Raw genomic sequence first — 25,044 nt, 5'->3', positions numbered from 1 at the left:
AATTCCATCCCTTCCCCTAGCCCTTTTCTGCTATGGAACGCACACAAAGCTTTCATAAGAGACCTTCTCATCCAGCAAACAGCACACTATAAAAAGCAACGCAACGCAACCACATTAGATCTTTAAACCAAAATTTCCACTTTAGCTGCGATTCATAAAACAGACCCCTCTCTAGCGAATTTACTGCCCCTAAAGAAGGCAAGAACGGAACTACAAGCATCTTGCAATAGATCACAAGAATCATATAAAAAGACTCAAAATGCTACATTATCATTCACATAACAAGGCAAGCAAACTAATAGCCAATAGAGTAAAAGCAGCAAGAGCAAACTCTAGAATTCCTTACTTAATATCCCAGACAACAAACAACAAGGTTTACAGTCCACTAGAAATTGCTGATGAATTCAGCAAATATTACAACTAACTTTACTTTCTATGCCATGATAAGCATACCCCCCAACCCAATAAGGAATTCATTAATACATTCCTTTCAACATTATCTCTCCCGTGTCTCTTGCAGAAGCAAACCCAAGACCTAAACCTCCCTATTACGACGCAGGAAATAGAGTGAGCCATTCGGTCATTAAAACTGGGCAAATCACCTGGCCCAGACGGATTCTCAAATGATATCCTAAAACCTTCAAGCCAATTTTGCTTCCTTATATATGTGACGTTTTTAATCACATAATGCTCACAGGTACTGCTCCCTCAGAGAATTTAAAAGCCACCATAGTAACCATTCCCAAAGAGGGTAAGCCTCCTGAGACCCCAGGCAACTTTCGACCTATCTCACGCCTTAATTGGGATATTAAATTATATGCCAAAATCATAGCTAACCGATTGTACCCCATTTTACCTCAACTCATTAAGAATGACCAAGTGGGCTTCACTAGGGGGCGTCAGGCCCCAGATGGGACAAGAAGACTGATTGACCTTACAACTAGGGTGGGTGCTGCTTGGATGTCTTCTCTGCTCCTTGCTTTGGATGTGGAGAAGGCATTCAACAGGGTGCATTGGGGTTTCATGCGTCAGACACTGGAGAGATTTGGCCTTTTCAGGCCGATCCTCTCAGCCATAACCAATCTCTATACCTCCCCATCAGCTTCTGTTTTGACGAACGGCATATTATCCAAACCGTTTCAAATCATCAATGGCACACGCCAGGGGTGTCCACTATCCCTGCTCATTTTCTCAATGATAATGGAGCCACTGGCAGAAGCGATAAGGTCCAACCCTCATATTGAGGGCAAATATGCATAAGATCAACCTATTTGCTGACGACGTAATTTTGACTTTAACAAATCCGAGAGCTTCACTCGCCCAGGTGGAGTCTATTTTGCAGCAGTTTGGAACAATTTCCTTCAACAAAGTAAACTCCATCAAGTCACAAATAATGGGTATCCATTTACAAAAAATAGACGAAAAGTTCCTAAGAACCGCATTCCCATTTCAGTGGTGCCCCTCCTCGGGCATAATGTTAACCCCTTCAGCTGACGATATACCATCAGCAAACCTCCCCCTACTGAAAATTTCAATTCCAAAAAGAACTGGACCGCTTGGCCAGGTTTGAGCCTAGCTGGATGGGCAGGGTAATACTGTACAAAATGCTCATTCTCCCCCGCATCTTATATTTCTTCAGAACTATTTCTGTGCCCATTCCCGAATCTATCTTCCTGACTTTCTACCAGCAAATGAGCGGATTTATATGGAGGGGTGCAAAACCCAGAGTGGCATTCTCCATTTTGAATAGGCCCTTAAAGTTTGGGAGTATGGGACTTCCCAATCTTCGCAACTACCATAAAGCCTTTCTGATCGATTAAAGTAGACACTGGTGCAACATGGAATCAGACAAAATGTGGGCCCCTATTGAATCATCTTTGGCAGATATAACCGACTGGAGAGCATACCTACTAGCAAATTCGGCACAGGCCCAGAAAGTTTTACAATATCCTCCAACAGTGAAAGCTACCTAGCAGGGGTGGAATGTGATGTGCTCTGGGTCAAACCTGGAACCGAATATGTCAACAAAAATACCTCTTACATTACTTAGTTTAAAATACCTAATTCCTGACCTCTCTTTAAACAACTGGCCACACAGAGCAACTATGAATATTTCAGATTTGTATCAGGGGAACACCTTGCTTTCCTTTCCTCAGATACCAGAGAAATATGCAATTCCATCCTCTGAATATTTTACGTACTTACGTATCCGCAACTTTCTACGAGCCCACACAGTCATTTTTTCAACCTTACCAAATCCCCTAAACGACCTACTGAATGCAAATACAACACTGCAGAAAAAATTCTCAAAACCCATCTACACTTGCCTATCCGGTAGTCACTCTTTTAAAAAAAACGGTCAACTTCCTAAATTGGGAAAGCGACCTGAACAAAAAATTCACGCCAAAGAAGTGGTGTGAGGTTTTAAAGTGGGCCTACAAATCCACCACTGGGAACAGTATCAAAAACTCCTGACCAGATGGTACTGCTCTTCACTTAGACTGTCGCAAATGAGAGGGGACACTTCTTCCCTTTGTTGGAGGGGATGCGGTGGAGTTGGTTCCCTGCTCCATATATTTTGGTCCTGCCCCCTGATACACCAATACTGGGTCCAGGTCTCACAATTCATATCCAACTTGCTACCCCCTTTGGGGAAAATAGAACCGGAACTGGCCCTGCTCCTTATAGGCATAGAAAACATCCCTAGGAGCCACAGAGTAATAATATCTCACATATTCCATACTACTCGAATTTTAATAGCGAGAAATTGGAGATCTAAATACACACCCTTTATAGAAGAAATGCAAGATGCTGTTTCTTTAAACTGCATCTACGAGAAACTGATGGCAAATCAAAAGAACACCCTGGCTCAATACAGAAAGAACTGGGCAGCGTGGATTCGGACGATAAAAATGCCGACTGGGTTGGATTGGTCCCTAACGAGTCCCCCCCCCCTCCCCTTCACCGCCTGCGCTCTTCCCTCCTGCTCTTCTTGCTCTGTATTAAACTTGACTTGAATGCTCTAGAAACCAAACATTACTTCCCCACATCTGATTGTAACTTTCGAACATGGCAAAACCCTCTCTGGAAAGTGTTCATTTTACAAGTTCTACTGATTGCTGCCTTAAAAGGCAGAATATATGTGTTTGCGAGGTACCTACCAAGGTTATAACCTTTCTCATTTCTTTCCTTATCTCCTCCCCCTCTCTCCCTACTTTCCCACCCCATAAAGCTGTAATATGCAAATTTTTGAAATTGCTGATGGAAATCAATGTGTTTTTGTACGACTGAATATACTGTATACTCTGGAAACGCCAATAAAAACTCAATGTTTAAAAAGTACAACTTGTCCCCCCCCCCCCCCCCCAAAAAAAAGTCCTCATGTGGTTATGTACATGAGTTATGGCTCTTGCTATGGGATAATGAAAATCACTTGGTCTTGGCCTTACTAAGGTTGGCCTTAAAGGGGTTAATGGTATGATAGGAAAGGGGCCATACACAAAACAAGCTTTATGTTCTGAAACTGTATCAGTTCATCATAGTTTTGATGACCTCTGCTTGCAGTCATTCAATGGGAGCCTTTATTGTTTACTTTCATACAATGAGAATCTGTCTTGGACATGGGCACAACTCATTACAATAGAAAGCTCTCATGCACGATAATGGAGCTTTAAAAAGAACCTGCCACCATACTTATGCTTCTCTATCTATGGATAGTCTAAGCTAGTAACAGACACCCTGATCATAGTGGCGGGTGACTTACTGCGGTGGCCTTACTTTCTGTAGACCATCATTTTCATTCACTGCATCTGTCCCTGCTACTGATTGACAGGTGGCTTTCAATATACTGTTTAGGAAGGAAGCTGTCAATCATCCACAGAGGAAGAGGGAGCAGGGGCAGCCTCAGCTCAGGAATATCCGAGACTACATGCTGCAGCAAACAAACTCAGATTTTATGAAAAGTACAGCAGCTACCAAAGTAAGTGACCCATTGCTGTAGTTGGGATCTCTGTCACTAGTTTATACTCCTCTAACATAGGGCAGAATAAATATAGTGACGGATACCTTTTATCAAGTTATAGGCTAAAATTCTGTTGAGCTTCATATATTCTTTACAGATTTTGTCAATCTGCCTGTGATAAAATCTGCAGCAAATCAGTAATGTGTGAAGGTACCCTAAATCTGTCCGTCCTTGCCCTTTACTCACCTTAGTTCCTCCCACTTGCCTAGCTTTGATTGGCCATGTGTGAGCCCAAAGTAGCTGATTAACCTCGATCGTGACACAAAGGGGTTCTGTCATTAGAAAACAAAAATTCTATACTTACCTATTCCTTTCCCGTCAGTCTTCTTACCGGATCTTCTCCCTGCTGATCTTCCCCTGGCTCATGCAGTCCCTCCGGGTCCCCTCACCTCCATTGCCGGCAGATTCTTCATCTTTCGGTGACAAAGCATCCATTCTCAGCAGTCTCCTACCTGCAGGGCAATGTACGCTATGCGAATAGTGATGTAGCATTCATAGCCTAGCAGGGAATGCCGAGCTATTGCCAAGATTGCGCATGCGTGCTGTCTCTCTGCCATAGCATATGAACTCTCGCGGTGAGACAGCACGCATGTGCAGTCTCAGCAATAGATCGGCATTCCTTACTAGGGGGTGAATGTGATGTCACAAGTGATATAACCTACACTGACCTGCCAGAAGAAGTATGCCGGGAATGAAGGGATCATAACAAGAAGAAGAAGATCCGGACGGCTGGAGGTGAGGTGACCCGGGGGGACTGGAGAAGATCAGTGAGGAGAAGATGCAGTTAGAAGACTGACTTTGGAGGAATCGGTAAGTATTGATTTTTTTTAATGACAAAACCCCTTTAACAAGGTCCAACCAGCATCTCTCTAATATAATACATTATGCCATTGGCATTAAAAGACTGCAGTAAGCATTATGACACATCATAACAGGGCAGGCTCAATTGTTCTGAAGTCTTGTTCCCATGCAAACAGCAAATAATTAAGGGTGTTTTTAGGGTGTCTTCAAGCAAGTAATGGGATGTACACTACTGACTACCAGAATAAAAAAACATTGCAGAATCATAGGAAACTACATAAGTTGCTGTATTTTCATGTCTACTCTTGGTGCTCATTTAATGACTATATGCCTGGATACAGTCAGTCAGTTCTCTAACATTCTGTGAAGTACCAAAAAAAACACATTTATACATTATGAATCACAAAAAGGAAGGGAAGAGAGAAGACATAAAACTGTAACTAAAGACAAGCGAGATATAGGCAACAGACTGCAATATAATCGAAGCTGTCATGGTCAGGATGACCTTTCACCTTCAGTATTACAGATGATGCATGAAGAAGATTTTCTGACAAAGAAATAATGTCTGACTTTTATCATCTTGGTTCTTAGAAATGGTGAAATGCACAACAGCGTGTTCCTATCTAGATACTCTGTATCTTATGAAGACCTGTTACTGAACATTTCAGTCCTTCGGGTCATTGTATCAAAGCAAGGCAGTAGTCAACAGAAGCCCCATGCTGATTTCCTAGACAGGATCTGTGTAGTCATCATATGGGAACTCTGCCCCATTCCTCTTTGGCTTTTATTCTACAGTTAATGATATGATCACACTCAGATAACGGTCCCTCTCGGGAAAACTGACTTTCTCTCTCTTCAGTAAGAAAATAAACATTTCTCCATGCAACTCAACAGTACGTATATTACATCATCGCATTATTTTTTGCTTTTAGCAATACGATGTAGAAGAGTTAACCATTTGCTTTTCTCTACACTCTACCATACATAATCCAAGTATGTGTTTTCTTTTTATATCAGTCTGTATAATATACTTGCTGAATATGATTTGCTAATTTGATTTTGCTTTCATAGCATATTAGTAAATTAGATATTATTTCATGACAAATACTTTGGAACTGCTCCCTTTACAAGAAGTTGTGTTCCAATAATAGCATAAGGAAGTAGAAGTAAATTCAAATTAATTACCATGGCCTGCTAATCTGAAGGCTGAGCACAGTCCAAGCACATAGATAGGGAGTGACTGCTAAGCAAGTGTAGTAGGTGGCTAATGCCAGGGCCAGGGAGCACCAACAAGCCACTCTATCTTGGCTAGTGTAATTAGATGCAGGCTAAGGCCATAAATCAATTATTTCTAAGGTGAAGGAAAATCTAGCTACACTTCTAATATACTTATATATTGTTTGTAGGTCATTAATTTTATCACAAAAGAAAAGTAAAAGGTATTCTTCCATTTAGGATAGCAGATGGAGCCATTCAAATCATTCTTTTTCGACCTGGTGACTCCCTATGCATCCAGTAGCTATGTTGTTATCTGATAATCTTTGTATAGTCTTAAATTAAAGGAAAAAAGTTTTGCTCTTTATTGCTTTGTTTCCTTCATCTGACCATATATAATTGCAGATATGCCCCAGCAGCAAACCTTGAAGCTCCTGAGTCTAAATGCATAATCTGTATTAAGCTCGCGCACTTTTAAAGGGACATTTATATTACTGGTGTCTTTTTATATGGTAGAAGACCTTTTATGTGCCTTCAGCCACCACAGCCCAGGTGTGACTGTTATTTCTGCACCCACCTAAAGCTGTTCAATAGAAAACACAGAAATCTACGGGGAGGTGGGCAAAAATATGGAAACACCGTACGAAATGCATGCCTTAAGTTACATGGGAAAATAAATCATATTTCAATAAAACATGTAGAGACCGATTTTAAGTGGAGGTAATGTGACACAGATGTTGCTGGGAAGAAATGAACATCTGATCGACCAACAAGGTTCCTGTCAGGACTCGAGCCCAGGACCTCCTATGCTCTGGGTGATGGCTCTCCCCAGTGAGTTATCCAGCCTGCTGGACAGCCCACCTGCTGAATCATGCCCCAGCTCCTTGTTCCCACAACCCAGTTCCTGATTGGCTCCACCCTGTTTCCTAATTGGACTTCCTATTGAAACCCGGCCCTGTACTTCCTGTGTACTGACCTTTGCCTTCACCTGACTCTGTAACTGCCTGCTCCTTTGGCTACCATTGGTGCTCCAGTTTACCGACCTCTGGCTCTACCTGACTATGTTACCCCTCACTCCTTTGACTACCATTGCTGCTTCTGTGTATTGACCTCTGGCTCCACCTGACTATGCTAATTGTTCGCCCCGGTTGCAGCAAGAGGCTCTGAACCGGCAACAGAAGGCTCCAAAACGGATTGTTACAGTTCCATTAGTCAGGGCTTTGAGCTACTCAACTGCTGTTACCAGTTGGCTCCCAAAACAACCCAGAACAGGGCAAGAGGTGAATTAACACAAATTTGGCAGGTAAGCTCTCAGCCAAGCAGGGGTCAAAAGGGGAAGTTCAATGCTAAAGATTAAAATCCCATGTATTTCGTACAGTATTTCTATATTTTTGTCCAGCCCCTGTATATTACCCAAGGAATGAATATAGTGTGAATTGGATTAATGATGCATTATCTTTGTATAGCGACCCTGGCATAAAATGTAAATATAATACTAAAAGTATTGAACGATAATCATTAGGTGTAAACTCCAGCAGTTACTGAATGACAAACGATAATTTGTTTCTTCAGGCATAAAAACCAAACAATGATAGGGTCATGTACACAGGTAGTCATTCATTTAAGATTGACTGCTTGTTTGCTGTGAATAGAGGTGGGCAGCAGGAGCGATCTCCAGCGCACTCCACCTCCAATCACTGAGTGATGCTCACTCCTATGTCGCCCCGTGTAAAAGGACCCATGGTTACTTACTGATGAAGGATTTCTTTTTTCTACTTCATGACTTGATTTTCCAATAGATAGAACTGTTTATCTTAAACATAGCGTGGACTCTCGTCTACTGAAAAGTGTTAGTTCTCAATGCTCTTAACTACAGATGGGATCGCGTACAGGTACACAATATGGCATAAGGTTTATACAGAAGTGACAATGTACATCTACAGAGAGTAATCTTACCATTCCATCTGATACCTCACAGCAGTGTTCTTGAGCCGCCTGCTTTGGACTACAGTAAACTGTTAACCGTTGGAGTTCAATCTATGAAAATAATAGACGGAAATCAAACATCAATCCAGTTAAAGAGAGGAATGCAGATCTAATTGCATCTGAAAATACCCAAAAATCCATAAAATGTGGTTTAGATCTTTTATAGCTTGGACTGAACTGTGTAACCATAGTATTTTGTGATTATCAGAGCCCATCTGTTTATATGTTGGAAATTATTTCATAGCAGTACGGTACCTCCATCATTTTTATAATTCTCCATTTGTATGTATTTTTTAAACAATGCATGGTATTTGGCATCATAAATTATAATGACAGATTTAATATGTATGTAGATTACAGTCTATAGATCTTTTAAACTTCTTAAAAATGTGCATTGTCATAATTCATGAAATGCAATTATGACATTTGATGATTTGTAAACTCCAAATTGCCATTTGTTATGGTCTAGAGATATACAAAATACATTTGGCTGTTTCATTCCTTTTGAAACTTTGTTTTGTATTGACTTCTTCCCCTTCTAATTATTTTATAATGTTAACCTGTGTTTACTTCAGAAAATTCGATTCACTGTAGACTGGAGGTTCCAAACAAAAAATAACACCGATGCGCAAGTAATTTTGCTCTACATATTTTTTCTTACAATGACTTTGTTAATCAGAGACAGTACAAGTAGAATATGTTAGTAAACTACTGCAACTGTAAATGAAAGGAACAAAATATATCCATTGTGCTGACATCTATTGCACCCATCTACTTCTACCCCTGTGTATGTTTATGAAATAAAGTTTTAATGGGGAGTTCTGCTATTTACTTCTTTCTGCTGGTTGAACTGTGTTATGTAATACCTAGTGTGAGGCATGAGAGGTCACATGGATGTTCATTAAATCCCTGTGTGATGTTCTCCCCACTCAGAACCTTCCTGAGGCATAACACAGTGGGGCACATTCACTGTCTAAAAGTTAGACAGTGCAAACTAGGATAGAAAAACTTAAAATGCACCACATCATCAAAGCTGGATTGGAAATCTGTCAAATTTTAAGACTATCTTGTCTAAGTTTATATAACTTATTAGCCAAAAGTCAAACTAAAATTTGGAGGAATTTTCTGCAGTTTGGTGCATTTTTAAGTAAAATTTAGGCTATGTCCCTTTCTGTGAAACCACGCTTCTTTTTGGATGAGGGGGAAAAAGTGTCAGAAAGTGTTTAAAAACACATAATAAATGTGGTAAAAATGATGTAAAACAGTTTTCTGGCATAATTTGTGCCAGAAAGTTGTCATATTTTGAATAGTAAATCTGCCCCATTGTGTAGGTTTTCAATAGAGTGTTCATTTTTTTTGGTTTGTTTTTAAAAGACACTTAATAAGGCAATTTATCATATTTTTATGGCTGCTGATTGCAGCCAGACCTCCTGGGTTGTATATTGTGTAGAATGTATTTAAGTTAGAGCACAGCGTGCCCCTTGACATTTCAGCTACTGTATTCACAATCAGCTTTTGCAATTCTGAATCCAGTTCAGCTGCAGACTATTAATATTGAGGTCCCAAGCAAATAACATACATGTTGAGCAGGCAATCTCAATAGACTATGCCCTTTGTCTTCTTGGATTCTATATTTAGTACTTAAATGGATTACTCAGTTTTATCCATTCTTGTCTACACTTCATATTTAAACAGGTTTTCCAATTAAAAATACATTGGAGTCAGTGGGGGGATGAATTCTATATTAAAAAATGTACATATATAGTCACCTCTCCACTGATGTGCTGCTCCCTCACAGCAGCTCTGATCCTCCCATTGGTTTGTTTACATTGTCTGCAGCGGTCACGTGGTTATTTACGCATATGACTGCTGCAGCAAAGAGAAGACCTGACATCAGTGAAGTCCCGTAAACAGTCCAGGGCTTTCCCTGATCTACTAAGCCCATGTGATATGTTTACGGGAAATCACAAGGCCAGAAGACCCAGTGATATCACAGGTCACATACTAAGGCCGCTCTGGAACCATAGTGGATATATTGCCTATATATACTTTGGAGCAGGGCGGAACTAACAAAAAAGAAAATCGGACAACACCTATAGACGAAAACGTCTTCTTAGATTAGGTTTATAATAGTGTTTTCCAAACTCCAGTCCTCACGACCTTTAACGGGTCATGATTTGAGGACATCTTATAAAGAGAACATCTGTGGCAATGTCTGACACACTGACAATAATTACAACTCCTAGTGAAATACTATGGACATTTTGAAAATATGACCAGTTGATGGGTCATGAGGACTGGAGTTTGGGAAACACTGGTTTATATGATGGCACCTGTACAGCCACAGGTATCTGTGCAGGAGCAGAAAACAATGCAGGAGTAAAAAACGTAAAATCATTATATCCCCCCCCCCCCAAAAAAAAAAAAAATAATAAAATAGAGGCATCATCATTACCAGAAGTGTTCTCAAGTGTATGCAATCAGAAGAATTATTGTACGCTACATGGTCTTGATAAAGGCACTATCCGGACTAAGACCTTCTCCCCGTCTCATGCATGTATCCGGGCCTGAGGGAGCAGTGACATATGACACAGTCATTCAGAGAACACACAAGAGAAATCTCTGTGCCAGGCACTGCTCCTCAGGACTTGCAATAGGCATAGCAATTGCCCAGAGTGTTCTTCTATTTTCTACGTCAATTTCAATTTGTCCACCTCACATTTGACTGACCCCAACATAAAAATAAGACATGTAAATTTCATCTCTTCGTGACTAGGGCCAATTTCATTGTAAATGCAAATACACCCAAACTGCCCAGTGAGCTATGTCAATGTGACTTTTTTGGCAGATGAAGACGAAAATACACTGTGATGCAACTATACAGTATTTTATATTGATTTTGTTTTCATTCTAAGTGATGTCTCTATTGACCTAATGTAATTATTTCTCCCTTTTTAAGACCTTAATAAATGCACTTCTAGTTATCAGCTTGAAATACTGGAGAAATAGCTTCTGAAGTCAACAGACATTTAATGTGTCTTGGAAACACAAAGCATACATCTAAACATTCATTCACTTATAGAGAGCTGAAAAGGCTTATCTTACAATTTATTGCCATGTTGCTTATTATTGCTCATGCCTGTGCTATAAATAATAGGTGAAAAGCAACAAATTATATGTGCATGTCCACTTTATACATCTGATAGAATGCTGCGGCCTTATATTTTATCAGTGACAGCAATAGTGGGTGAGGTGGGAGATGAATATTCAATGCCTGCAATGTTGACTCAAGAACTGCATTCATAATCAATGGGTAAGAGACAGTTTATGCCTCAGCATAATGTCAAGCATGCTGTATGTGACTCTAAGCTCTTCACATTAAGGAGATGTAGTGTACATATATCATACAGCTCTATACAATTGTGGCAATATGGTTTCTCTTTAATCTCAATCTTCATAAAATGGCACTTGAATTGCTTATTTGTTAAGATATATGTATAAGGTTATATTCAGAGCAATAGTAGAGATATATGCACTTCCTTATAACATAATAAATGAATCACGCTCAATTTTGAGTGTTTAAAAGAAAGAATCTGGACTGATATGGCAAAGGCAATCATAGCATTGTTGCCTTGGTTTTTATGGGCTGGAATGAATGTATTGCTTAGTAAAAATGTGAACAGAAGTCATATAAACTTGGGAACAAAATGATTTCAACTACAAATATGTTTTTAAATCAGTCTTAACCCCTTAGTTACAAAGCCTGTTTGCGCCTTAGTGACGGAGCCAAAGTTTGGAAATCTGACATGCGTCGTTCAACATAGCATAACTCCGTAAAGGTTTTGCATATCCAAGTGATTCTGACATTGTTTTTTCGCCACATGTTGTCCTTCATTTGGATGGTAAAAATAGACCAATATAATTTGTGTATATTAAAAGTAGCAATATTGGAAAAATTTTGAAAAATTGTAATTTTTTCACATTTTCAACTGTAATATCTCAAATATGTCCAAACATACTGTACAAATTTTTGATAGGATATATATTTCCATCTGTTTACTTTATTCTAAATGTACGTTTGAAAGACTTTTGTGTTTTTTTTAACCATTTAGATGACGTACAAATTTAACATTACTTTTCAGCCTTTTGAGGAACACTTTGTTTTCCTGCACCAAGCCAAGTTTGCAAAGGCTCATGATTGTCAGAATGATAGATACCCCCCCAAATGACCCCATTTTAAAAACTACACTACTTAATGTATTCACTGATGGGTGTCATGAGTATTTTGACACCACAGTTTTTTTTTAGGAATTAATTTAATTTAGAGGAGAAAAAATAAAATTTCATATTTTTGCAAATATGTCATTTTAAAGACATATTTTTTCCTATAGTGCACATGAAAATGAGAATTTACACCCCAAAATGGATACCCCTGTTTCTCCCGTCTTCAGAAATATGCCCATTGTGGCCCTAATCTTATGTCTGGATGCACATCGGGGCCCAAAATGAAAGGCGTAGTCAGAGTCTTTCAGAACATAAATTTTGCTTGAAGGCATTTTAGGCCCCATAGCACTTTTGTAGAGCTCTTGAGCGGCCAAAACCAAAGAGAACCCCCACAAATGAGACCATTTTGAAAACTAGACCCCTTAACGAATTTATCTAGGGGTGGACTACCCATTTTGACCCCACAGTTTTTAAATGAATTCAAGCAAAGCAAAAGGAAAAAATTGTGATTTTCGTTTTTTTGTCAATTCTGTCATATTAAAAACAGCTTTTTTTGTACAGCACACACATGAATGAAGACTTGCACCCCAAAATGGATACCCCTGTTTCTCCTGTGTTCAGAGACATACCCATTGTGGCCCTAATCTTATGTCTGGATGCACAACGGGGCCCAAAATAAAAGGAGTAGTTGGTGGTTTTCAGAACAGAAATTTAGCATGAAGGTGATTTAGGCCCCATTGCCCACTTGTAGAGCCCTTGAGCGGCCAAAACCAAAGAGAACCCCCACAAGTGACCCCATTTTGAAAACTAGACCCCTTAACAAATTTATCTAGGGGTGTACTGTATATTTTTACCATACAATTTGCACTGTTTTATTTGCAGTATAACATATATGTCCCTTTAAAAATATCTTTTTTGGAAACAAAATTAATACAAAGATAACTTGTGTCCACCCTTAACTTTTCTTGAATCTCATTGACTCCACATTCTTGGAATATAAAATAGACATAAATTTGGTTCAACCAGTAAAAAGAAGTATGCATTTTACTTAGCATGGGAGCATTTTGGGAATAGATGGCAGATATGGAATCCATCAAAGGGATCAGCAGACATACCATTAAAAATGTGTTCTTTAAATGTATCTTTGTTTTAAGCATGGGAGCATATGATGAGAGATGGCTGAGGAGAGAAGGCAATTTGATGCTATTTGTCAGACTTATATGCTTTTTTTCTTTTCATAACACCCATCTTGAAAGTTAAAGTGACCCTCTGTCCTGGAAAATCAAAGATGGCCAAACCACTTCTCTGACTACCTAATGCACACTGTGCATTAGTATGCATCAGTAGTCTAAGGCACAACAAGCTGATGTAACTGGCCAGCACTGCTCATATAGGCAGCAATGGTTAATCAAAGCAGGTGTATAGTGCCTTAGACTAATGATGTATACTAATACACATTGTGCATTAGGTAGTGAGAGAAGCTGGTGAGGCCGTCTTTGTTTCTAAACTGGAGGGTCACTCTAATCAAAAAATTAAGAGAGTGTTATGGTCAACAGGAATTCTCCTGCTGCATTGTCATCTCCTTTCATCTCTCTAGTTTGTTGTTGGGGCAGTTGCTATGCAACTATCCCACCGTTGATCCATTAGAGTGGGTAAACTGACAACAAACCTACAGCCAAAGTTCCTTTTAGAAGGAGTGTCTCATTGGCTAATCTTTTCTTAAATATTCCTGGCTTCTGCAGTATGCTGCTGGCTATAACACAAGCTATGTGAACATAATTCCAGTATTGCTTGAATGCTTCTAGTATCTTGTTCCAAGTCCTACCTTATGATTCGTTGTGTTTTGAATGTTTTGTTTGTAACTCAGCTTTGCCAGTATATTTTAGTCTTGCAGTTTTCTAGTCCTTTGGACCTACTGTAAGTTCTAGGAGTACCTGCATACTGGGAGACACCTGTAAGGAGGAAGTGCTGTCATTGCACTCATCCTTACACTATCCAGGAGTATAACCTCTGGTCTAAGAGGTGCAGTAACTGGCAGGGAAGGAGACCTGCACAGCGCCTGTTGAGCTGATTAGTGGAGCATTAGGTAAAGGGTGGAACAAGCCCAAAATTCTGGAGAGGTATTTAAGATAATTTACTCCTGTGGTTACAGCATAAGCTACATGCACTAAAATCCAGTATTACTTGATTGCTTTTAGTATCTTGTTCCTAGCTTTACCTTATGATTCTTTGTGTTATGAATGTTTTGTTTGTTGTTTTTTATGCAATTGCATAATCGTATTTCTTTGCAGTTCATTATTTGCAATAAAGGTTTCTATTTTTGTAACTTTGTGTTCTGTATTGTATCCTGGAACCTGCATCGCACACTACCACTCGTGACACATCATTAGCATCCAGGAAAGATGATTGCTATAGGTAAAGTCTAGTTCCGTAATCCAGCTGGCGTTTTTACAGGGAGAATATATCTGTATATCTGTCCATACAAGCTCACAGATAAAATAATGCATACAAATAATATATATATATATATATATATATATATATATATATATATATATATATATATATATATATATATATATATATGTATATTGTGGACATGTGGAAGGATGAGTAATGGAAGGTGGTATACATTTCACCCAGATGCTTAGCCTGGGTGAGATGAATCTCCAGTGTATGTCTTCCTTCCGGGTTCCAGTGAGCTCAGCTGGACCGACTGAGGTAACAACTGGGATATAACAGGTTGCAAGTCCAAGCAGTCAGAGTCTCAAATGAACACATCTACCATTGTAAATGGCTGTTGATCTGCTGACAAATTGCTGCATGTTAGGAGTAGGTGAGAAACTACTGTCTAGTTAGCGCCCTGCCGGGCAAGTGTTTATTTTGTTTAACTGCACTAAGAATATGTGCTGCCAGTGGCTGATGCTTTCCCACTGGGTTTTACCTTCTGTTGCTGAAGTCAAAAATAAAACTGGTTTGACTTTTACACAGACTGAGCAGCTTTGTTCTCACAGACCCTACCACATACAGACATTGACACTAATATATATACGAGGCGCTGCTGATAAGTCTTTGGCCTTACCCAGAAAGAAATGAGATAGGAAGATAAAACTTTACATTTATTCCACATACTCTCTGCTGATGTCAACAAACTGTAAGCTTTGCAAAAAGAAGGATTTCAGTTGTGCCTCAAACCAGTCATCCGTAGCAGCCATGGGATCAGAAATGGGGTAAAATTTGGTCCCCTTGAGGTGTTTCTTCAGGTTTGGAAACAGATGCTAGTTGGAGGGAGCTAGATCTGGTGAATAAGGTGGGTGGTCAACCAGCTGGAAGCCTAGCTCCACCAGTTTTGCCTTGTTCGCTTGTGCAGTATGAGCGGAGGCATTGTCTTGCAGGAACAAGATTCCTTTGGACAGCTTGGCGTGCCTTTTAGCCTTCAGAGCTGCCTTCCCTTGGTCCAAAAGTTCAATGTAATACATTGCATTGAGGGTGGAACTATTTTGAAAATAGTCCACTAGCAGCACGCCCTCCTTATCCCAGAACACAGACGCCATCACCTTAGTGGCTGATTTTTGCACAGTGAACTTCTTTGAGCGAGGAGAACCACTGTGCCTCCACTCTTTTGACTGCTCCTTTGTTTCAGTGTCATACAAATAAATCCCGGTCTCATCCATAGTGACCAGTCGATCCAAGAAGTTCTTATCAGTCCGGAAACGCTGACAAATGGACCGGGAAGTTTTCACTCTCATGCTTTTCTTATCTGTTGTCAAACATTCGGAGACCCACTTTGCAGATAGCTTCTTCATGTTCAAATGTTCATGGATAATGACATAAACCAGTTCACCAGAAATCCCCATGATGTCTGCTATTCCTTGAGCTTAAATTCGCTGATTCTCCAGTATGAGGTTGTGAACAGCATCGACGATCTCCGGTACAACACCCTCTCTTGGTTGTCCAGGACGTTTCTCATCATTGGTGCTGAAGTGGCCCATTTTAAATTTGGCAACCCAGTTCTTAACTGTAGAATATGAAGGGCATTGATCCCCCAATGTCTGTGACATATCACCATGAATATCTTTTGCGGACCTTGCTTGCAGAAACAAGAATTTTATCACTCCTCTGCTCTCATTTGCTGTGAATATCGCCTTAGTCTCCACCATTTGTTTTCCCTCATGCCTAGATCACTGTTGCCATAAGCTACGAACACAAAATTTTGAAAACATATCACATAAGGCTTTCATGTGATGTAACATTCGTTACCATAGAAACAAAAAAAGAACACAAAGACTTATCAGCAGCCCCTTATATATATATATATATATATATATATATATATATATATATATATATATATATATATATAGTGGCAAGGGGTACTCGCCTGCTGATTGCCAACCTCAGCGTCAGGCAAATAGTGCACCACGTGTGTAGATAGACTTCAGAGGTAGGGATTTCTTTAAAATTTGGCATCTGCCAGCATTTATACCAAGCAAAACTTGAACAGTATACCATACTCTTTTGTAATGCTTCTTGACACACCCAAAAGGTGTTACCTCTTTGCAGTACTTAGCATTGAATAATTGAGATGTGACCCCTTTACTTTTCCTATTTAGGACATAAAGAATGGTTATGCCAAATTTCATGTTTGTACGACGCCAGGAAGTTAGAGAATTAAATTAGGAACATTACACAGAGGTGCCAATACTTTTGCACCTAGCATTAAGCAATCAAGTTGTGACCCCTTTACTTTTCCTATATAGGACCTGAAGAATGCTTGTGCTAAACTTCATATTTGTACGGCACCAGGAAGTTAGAGAATTATGTCAGGCACATTACAATTGGCACATTACATAAGGGGGTGCCAGTTTCTGCACTTAGCATTGAATAATCAAGTTGTGACCCCTTTCCTTTCCCTATTTAGGACCTAAAAAATGTTTTTGACAAATTTCATGTTTGTACGACACCGGGAAAATAGAGAATTAGATTAGGTACATTACATTGGGGGTGCCAATATGTTTGCACTTAGCATTGAATAATCAAATTGTGACCCTTTTACTTTTTCTATGTAGGAACCATAGAATGCTTGTGCCAAATTTCATGCTTGTTCGACACTGGGAAGTTACATTACATTGTGGTGCACTTACTTTTGCAATTAGCATTGAATAATTGAGTTGTGACCCCCTGTACTTTTCCTATTTAGGACTCAAGGAATGGTTGTGCTAAATGTCATGTTTGTACGACATCGGGAAGTTATTGAATTAGATTAGGTACTTTACATAGGGGTGCCAATACTTTTGCACTTAGCATTGTATAATCAAGTTGTGACCGCCCTTTACTTTTCCTATTTAGGGTGTCAGCAAACACTCATTTTCATGACTGAATTTTGCACCATAACATCTGCAATAATGGGTATTCACAAACACACACCCATTGATATTTCAACATGATAAATACACTATTGGCTATGTACCCCACTATGTGCTTGAGAAAGGGGGGTGAAGCTATATCCCCCAAAACGCAATGCACACCTCTAATGGCCAACGTTTTTTTTTTGTCGTTTTTGTTATTGTTAGAACGTGTTAGGACTGGAAAGTCCAAAAATCAATTCTAAGTAAACATTGAAAATTTATACTCTGCTAGATCCTATTCTTCAAAGCCTTTGGGGACATCACTGCGGCACACCACAAACCAGGATTATGGGGTGTTCTCACCTGTGACCCCCTGTCAGGTGTGTAAATGAAGCCTTCCCCGAAAGCAGTTAATAGCCAGAGGCTATTATCTGGGCTCAGATCTTTTGTTCTCCAGCAGGAAACAATGCTATCAGCACTCCCCGTGGAGTACTACTGATAAAAGTAAAGGATGATTTTTAGGTTAGCTTGAATTTAATGATCAGCTAACAGTGCCCGAAAAGCAGTCGATGGGCGCACATTTACACGCACCGATTATTGCTTAAACAATCGCCGTTTAGCAATTTTTTTGCGATTATTAGCTGCTGTAAATGGGCCTTTATTCTTATCAATTGTTGTTTATGGTCAATCCCCTGGAGTGCTGGGTCTTGTTCATCTATTGTCTATTTGTATTTTCTACTTCCAAAATTCAAATTCGGGGTACCACTGACGCTCTCCTCTTCTTGATGTCCATGTGACTAGGGCAGGTTGCCTACAGGGAATTCAGGCATAATAAACTGCCCTATCCTGGGTTTCCAGATCACATCAGGTAAGTCCCCCCTATTGTATTCTGAACACTTAAATACGTCTTCACCCCAGGAGTGCTGCCTTTGTTGACTATCATTTGTATAACTAATTAATATAACTAATACCTTATTATTTGATATACACTGTATGTAGACAGTAAAAGGGCCAATCATTATAAGTTAAGTATTATAATCATTTACTTATGTTCTAATTCCATTGGACTTATGTTAAGTTTACTGTAAACAAAGTTTTTACTACGAGAAAGAGGGACTTTTATTCATTTTGTGGTGAATAAACTAGCTATAACTTACTATGATTATTGCTTGTTAAATCTTTATTTGTCCAATTAATTTCAGGTTTTATGCCTATATTTGCCTTCAAATAATTCATGCAATCGGAACTTAACTCAACGAGGCTCTGAAAATAAAAGTTGTTATACAAATATTACAGAATTGTTGGCATGGGATTACTAATTACTTTCAGTATGATTGGTCTTCCTCACCAAGAATGATAAACTAAGGATGCTGCATCATGTTGTTCTTCCAAAGAGATTACAATAATGTAATTACTGTAATTTTACAATTTCAAGTTTACATGAGAAATGCTCTTCTAGTAACACTACTGTAGCATAAAGTCTGCATCTACTATGTCCATACCAGAGAGAATCATTTATTGCAAATAGGCAATAATCAAGTATTAGAAAAACACAGAAAGTAGCAAATCATTACCAGCAGCAGGAATTGTATCATGAGCGAGTTTATAAATTTAGGATATTATGCAAGGTTACAAAATCCACTTTATGAGGCAATGCAAATTTAAAATTAATTACATTTTTGCTGCAGCCTTTGAAACATTTGTTTTCATAGCAAATTGAATTAAAATTAATAATTACTAATAACTAATCAAATAGCGTAAGATATCTGCGTTCCCCTAGATATACAAAAAAAACTTGTGTATATAACCACAGGTAGTTAAAGTGTTTGCAACAGACTGAAAAAATTAGGTAAGGGACAAACTCATATATTAAAACTCTCACTGCTATCACATGAACGGCTGTCCATGCTAATCTTCAGTAAAGTAGAAGTTATATCCACATGATATTGCTTTTCCATAAAGCCTGTGCATAGTTTAATCATCTGATTCAGATGAAGCCTAAAGTATCTTTGTAGCATTTAACTTCAGCTAGTAGCTTCACCTCTCTCAAACTAAAAATATTTCTATAAGCAGATGACGTCACCATAGGAACAGAAAGCAGAATGGATCAAAACACTTTAAACACATTTTGAAGAACACATTCTACTTCCTTAGTGATCCCTGATGAAGGACGATGGGTTCTCTGAAATGTGTTGGTAGTGTTTTAGTCCATTCTGCTTTCTGTACTGTGGCTGACATCATCTGCTACCACCAGCCATGGCTATTTGAAGTGAAGATACCTGTGGAAATCATCTGAATTGCATAAGAATATAAAGCTGCTATAGGTGCTTTATCTTTTTAACCTGCAAAGGTTCTTAAATGGAATGGAATGTTTTACATCTAAGAGGTGATATATTTCTGTGCATGTGAATCATCATGTTTTCATAGATGAACCATTCTCTCTCTTTCTAAATGTGATTTAAGGTATTTTCAGCAAAGAAAATATTATGGCTAAGCATTTAAAATAAATAAATAAATACAATAAAATTAAAAAATATAAACATGTATTCAAAATGCATCTTAAAGAGTATTTGTACTTTTCCAAAACTTTTGACATGTCAGAGGAAATGTCTAAAGTTTTAATCAGTGGGGGTCCAAGTGCTGAGACTCCCACTGATCTTGGAACTGAAGGGGCTTCAGCGCTCACCCAAGCACCGTGCCCTTTCAGATATCTTTACTGCCTGTCTGCTCCTCTCAGCAGCTGAAGATGGATATATAGACTTCTATAGACATCACTGCATCCATCTTGAGCTGTTGAGAACAGCCAAGAGGCAGTGAAGACAGCCAAATTTCATAGTGTTTGGGTGAGAGCTGCAGACCAACTGATCATAACTTTTGATATGTCGCTCTGATAAGGCAAAAGTTTTTAAAAAGTGCAGTTATTCTTTAATTGTCACTTATGTTTTTTGCATGCATGACTAATATGAAGGCAAGTACTGAACCCTGTATACGTATGCAATATATAAACACAGCTGAAAATGTGTATACCTAGGCTTGAAGTGATGAACCTCAAAAAAGCCTTGGAGCTTTGAAACCTTTCAACACAATTCTTATAACTATAGGCAACTTGAGGACATACAAGATGGCATACAAGAACTAATACATATGCCCCATTGTGTTACCCTCGCTAGTTGTCATTGATACTCACTTAGTACTATACTAGTTTCTCTGTTAGACAGGTTGCAAATACTTATACATTAAACATTTGATATGCTTTGCTTAAGCTTTTCACAAAGTCAGAGTGTTTGTGTAAAACTTGAATGTGAAGCTAAATACTGAGGCTAGAAATCAGAGCTGATCCAAAACCAAGGATGGAGTGAAACCGAATCATCAGCATATTTTATTCTGTTGCTTTTGGGGTTTTTATGAAAAATGAAGTGAAAACAAATAAGTGTAAAATTGGACCTGTCATGTCCTCATGTCAGCGAGGCCAGCTGCATAACTTTGCAGCTGCTGTCGCACTGACTCCGACAATGCCTCTCTTTTCTTTTTACACCCTCCTATTCCCCCTGTAGGGGCTCTTCTTAATTTCAGTGTGAATATGTCAGGTTGGCAGTTGTTAATGCTCCCTATCAATAAAGTTTAACATCAGTCATTGACAGTGTGCAATGGGGACCGCCCACTTGACACTTACACCACTCTGGAAACCAAAGCTAGGTTGAGCTTGGGCTGCGGTTGCAAAGCTATGCAGCTAACCCTGCTGACATGAGGAGTTGACAGGTCCTCTTTAAAAAGTTAATGTTAATATTTGTATTGTGAACATTGAGGATTAATAACAATCTTTCAGTAAAGCTTTGACCATTCACCCATTCACAGTGCCTGTAATGAAATCTGAAATGTGAACAAGTGGGAATTAAACCAGAGCCGCCTTAATTAATCATGTACAGCCCTTGTTAACTCGTGAACATAAAGTGAGTCTGATACTTATGACAGTATGATAAAAATACTAGGCAACTATTTTTCCCCTTCTGAAGTATCTATAGAAACAGTATTGGAAAAAAACATTAACAGTAAAAGTTTCTTAATCACATTCTCAGGGGATATATATGGATTGACTATAGTATGCAGATAGCTTAGCTGAAAGCTGGGACAATTGTATATACAGTTATTAGTCATAGAATGCTGCTTCACTCCAATAAGCCATGACAACTTTATGTGTACTTATCAATGTCACATAAAGGGATTATATACTGACAGCTTGTTATTAGTAGTCTTTTGGCTTCTAATATGGTTATTTTAGATCTACGCCACAACTTTTAGAAGCAAGCTACTAATGTTAGCGTTGACATGTACAGAATGTATTTTAGCCAACCTTATATCATTAATAAAGTGGCTATATTACTAGAATAACAGATAAGTGTTCGTAGATGCAGCAAAAGGTATTCTAGGTAAAGTAGGTATTGCTATTTTATCATGTTATGATATAATGTTACCATATGCCATAACATTCTGATTGGTTGGGTTTGGATTTTGGGACCAAAGTCAATCCAAAAGAGTAAGAGACAGAGGTCTCTTCAGCAGTTCTTCAACATAGTAGCATTCCAGGCTAACTTCTGTGTAGAGTAACAGAAAACAGAAAATAACTCCTTTCATGGAAATGGAGCTTTGTTGTATTTCCATGTATAGCAGATGCTCTTACGGACAAAATCGACTATTTCTTTCAGTCTGTAGAATAGTAGGGATCTTGAGAATTTGAATCTTGCTGATCAGAAAGTTATGAGATTTCCTAGTGATATGCAGTCACCCCCCCCCCCCCCCCATAGTACGGAAATCTCTTTTAGGGCTCAGTCAGACAACCGTTTTTTTAAACGCATGTTAGGTGCATTTGTGATTTGCATCTATTAGAACCAATGCTTTTCAATGAAGGCAGTCACATGTGGGCTTTTTACATGCAAATAAAATTTGCACCTGTAAAAAATAGGGCAGTGATTCGCCAAACTGTAAATATCACAATTCTTCTTTATTCTGGTGCAACGCGTTTCGTCGCTTAACGCGACTTTATCAAGCACATATATCATGTCATAAAACCTCTTTATATATACATAAAAACTAATCACCTCACATTAGCGTGATGCGGAGGTGGATGTGGAGGTGATAGTGGGGCTCTTTAACAAGAGTCTCACTATACAACGGCTAAGTTGAGCTTTGTGTTAACTCATTTGGGATATTCCTCTACCATAAGGAGCGCTATCCTAATAGATACTTTTTACATCCAGGGATTTCACCTTGTGGTCAATGGGGCCGGCAACAGCAGCACCAACCCCAAATAAAACATGCAGAGAAGATCGTGATCCTCTGCCACAGCTGCAACAGCTATGACAGAGGGTTTCTTCATTTCCGCGGGGAGTCCCCTCATCATTGAACACTGTGACAGCACTGCCAAGTGTTCAGTGTCAAGGTGATTCTCCGTGAGGATGAAGAATTCGCCTGCAACAGCTGTCATAGCTGTGGCATAGGCGCACAATGTTCTCCAATGCTCTCAATGGGGCTGGTGTTTCTGCAGCCCTACTGAAAGCAATGGGATGATGGCAAGCACTGCAGGGCATTTTAGAGAAAGGCTTTAAATATAAGCCCTTCCCTGTAAATCATCCTTAGCTGTAGAAAAAGAAAAAAAAAGTTAACCCACCTACAAGCACTGACCGTCTCTTTGCTCTGTCCCCGGTAGTGTTCTTCTGTCTTCTGATGGCTGGGGATTGAAAAATCCCCGCCTTCAGAAAGTGCTGCCTCTGATTGGTTGAGCACAAGGACCAATCACAGGCAGCGCTTAGCTGTCATTCAATGGCTGAGAGCTGCCTGTGATTGGTCACTGCGCTCAGCCAATCAGAGACAGAGCTTTCTGGAGCTGGAGATTTTCAATCTCTGGCCACCAAAAGACAGAAGAACATTGCCGGGAACTTTTTTTTAAACTTTTTCTACAGCTAAGGATAATTTTCAGGATTTTTTTTGGTAATCCCTGCATGGCTTGTCGTCATCCCATTGCTTTCAATGGGACTGCAGAAGCGCCGGCACCACTAAAAGCAATGGGAGAACATTGTGCTCCTGTGCCACAGCTGTGGCAGAAGAATTCTTCATCATCGCGGAGAGTCCCCTTGTCACTGAACACTGACAATGCTGTCACAGTGTTCAGTGATGAGTGGACTCCCCGCGGAGATGAAGAAATCCTCTGCCACAGCTGTCGCAGCTGTGGTAGAGGATCGTGATCTTCTCTGTATGTTATCATTGGGATTGGCAGTGCGGCCACCGGCCCCATTGACCACAAGGTGAAGCCCCTGGCTGCGACAAAATTTTTTTTTTAGCAACAAACCTTAAAAAGGCACCACAATAAATTATCAAATTAGCACCTGACAAGAACCAGGCAAAATGTGAGCTTTGTATCAAAATCCATTTAAAAAAATCACATTTGTGATCACAGCCATCCACCAACAAATTTCATTTTTTCCATATTTCAACTTCATTCTGATGTTTCAATGTGATTGAGTTTTTCTGGACAAAGACTATTCATTTCTGTATCTATAACTTGCATATTAAAGTCAGATTTATTTGTTATTATACATATTTGTGTATTGAATACTTACATCAACAGGTTTGCCATCAGATGCACGCCCCGCAATAACTGAATTACCCTGAAAGTCAACAGGGTCTTTCTTAGAAGTCTGTCTTCTTTCAATTAGCTTGCAGTCTAGGTAAAGTGAAATGATACTATGTTGGATGCAGATTCCAAGCTTGTGCCATTGACGATCAAAAAGATGATGGAGCTCTCGACTTTTAAAGGTGTAATGCAAAGTAATTCCACCCTGTATAGCTGCAATCTCCACAACTTTCTTTTCACCATCAATTAGTATAGCATCCTGGAAAACAAATATTTATTTGTTGAGGGTATTAAAATATGATTTAGCTTAGACATTCTTTTATAGATGATTATGTTTTCCTCCATCAATGAGGTACCTTGAATTGGAACCCTAAAATACATACTGACTATTAAAATATTGGGTTAAATACAGATTTAAAAAATGTTTCACTTTTAGTTCTCATGCACATGGCTGTTTATTAGAAGGTGTAGGCTTGAATGGAGCCTGATAAGTTACCCACGAATTTTTGTGGAGCTCTAGTGTACCTTTGTAAGCCTCTGATGTTCAGAATCTGACAGAAATTATTTTTCCCATTAAACATTGTATTACAGAGGTATTATTTTCTAGAAGGAAAATGCACTACACCATAAGGCAGGACACGGAGTCCCCCACACCTTTATATGATGGCTCTACCATGGGCATAAGGCCTTTTATTCATATCAGTCTCCTCTAAAGTGCCTCTTATTTCTTCTAACATTGTAGGTACAAACACAAATGAAGTATGGATATAACATGGATGCTGAACAGGCACCAATGACAACAATAATGTGTGTCTTTAATA

General features: G+C 39.1%; 1 protein-coding gene across 7 annotated transcripts in view; it reads right to left on the bottom strand.

Annotated features, from left to right (window-relative positions):
* Positions 1-25,044, bottom strand: part of COL19A1 (collagen type XIX alpha 1 chain) — an 859,492-nt gene that overhangs the window by 703,269 nt on the left and 131,179 nt on the right. For all 7 annotated transcript variants that reach the window (XM_066604267.1, XM_066604321.1, XM_066604301.1 and 4 more), the window contains 2 exons: positions 24,210-24,482; positions 7,994-8,074 (listed from right to left, as the gene is read on the bottom strand). In XM_066604267.1, coding sequence (XP_066460364.1) covers positions 7,994-8,074; positions 24,210-24,482 — 354 coding nt within the window. The remainder of the gene's footprint in view (positions 1-7,993; positions 8,075-24,209; positions 24,483-25,044) is intronic.

The sequence above is a fragment of the Eleutherodactylus coqui genome, chromosome 1, assembly GCF_035609145.1.
Source record: "Eleutherodactylus coqui strain aEleCoq1 chromosome 1, aEleCoq1.hap1, whole genome shotgun sequence".
NCBI classification, from domain to species: Eukaryota; Metazoa; Chordata; class Amphibia; order Anura; family Eleutherodactylidae; genus Eleutherodactylus; species Eleutherodactylus coqui.
This window is presented reverse-complemented; position numbering and strand designations above follow the sequence as displayed.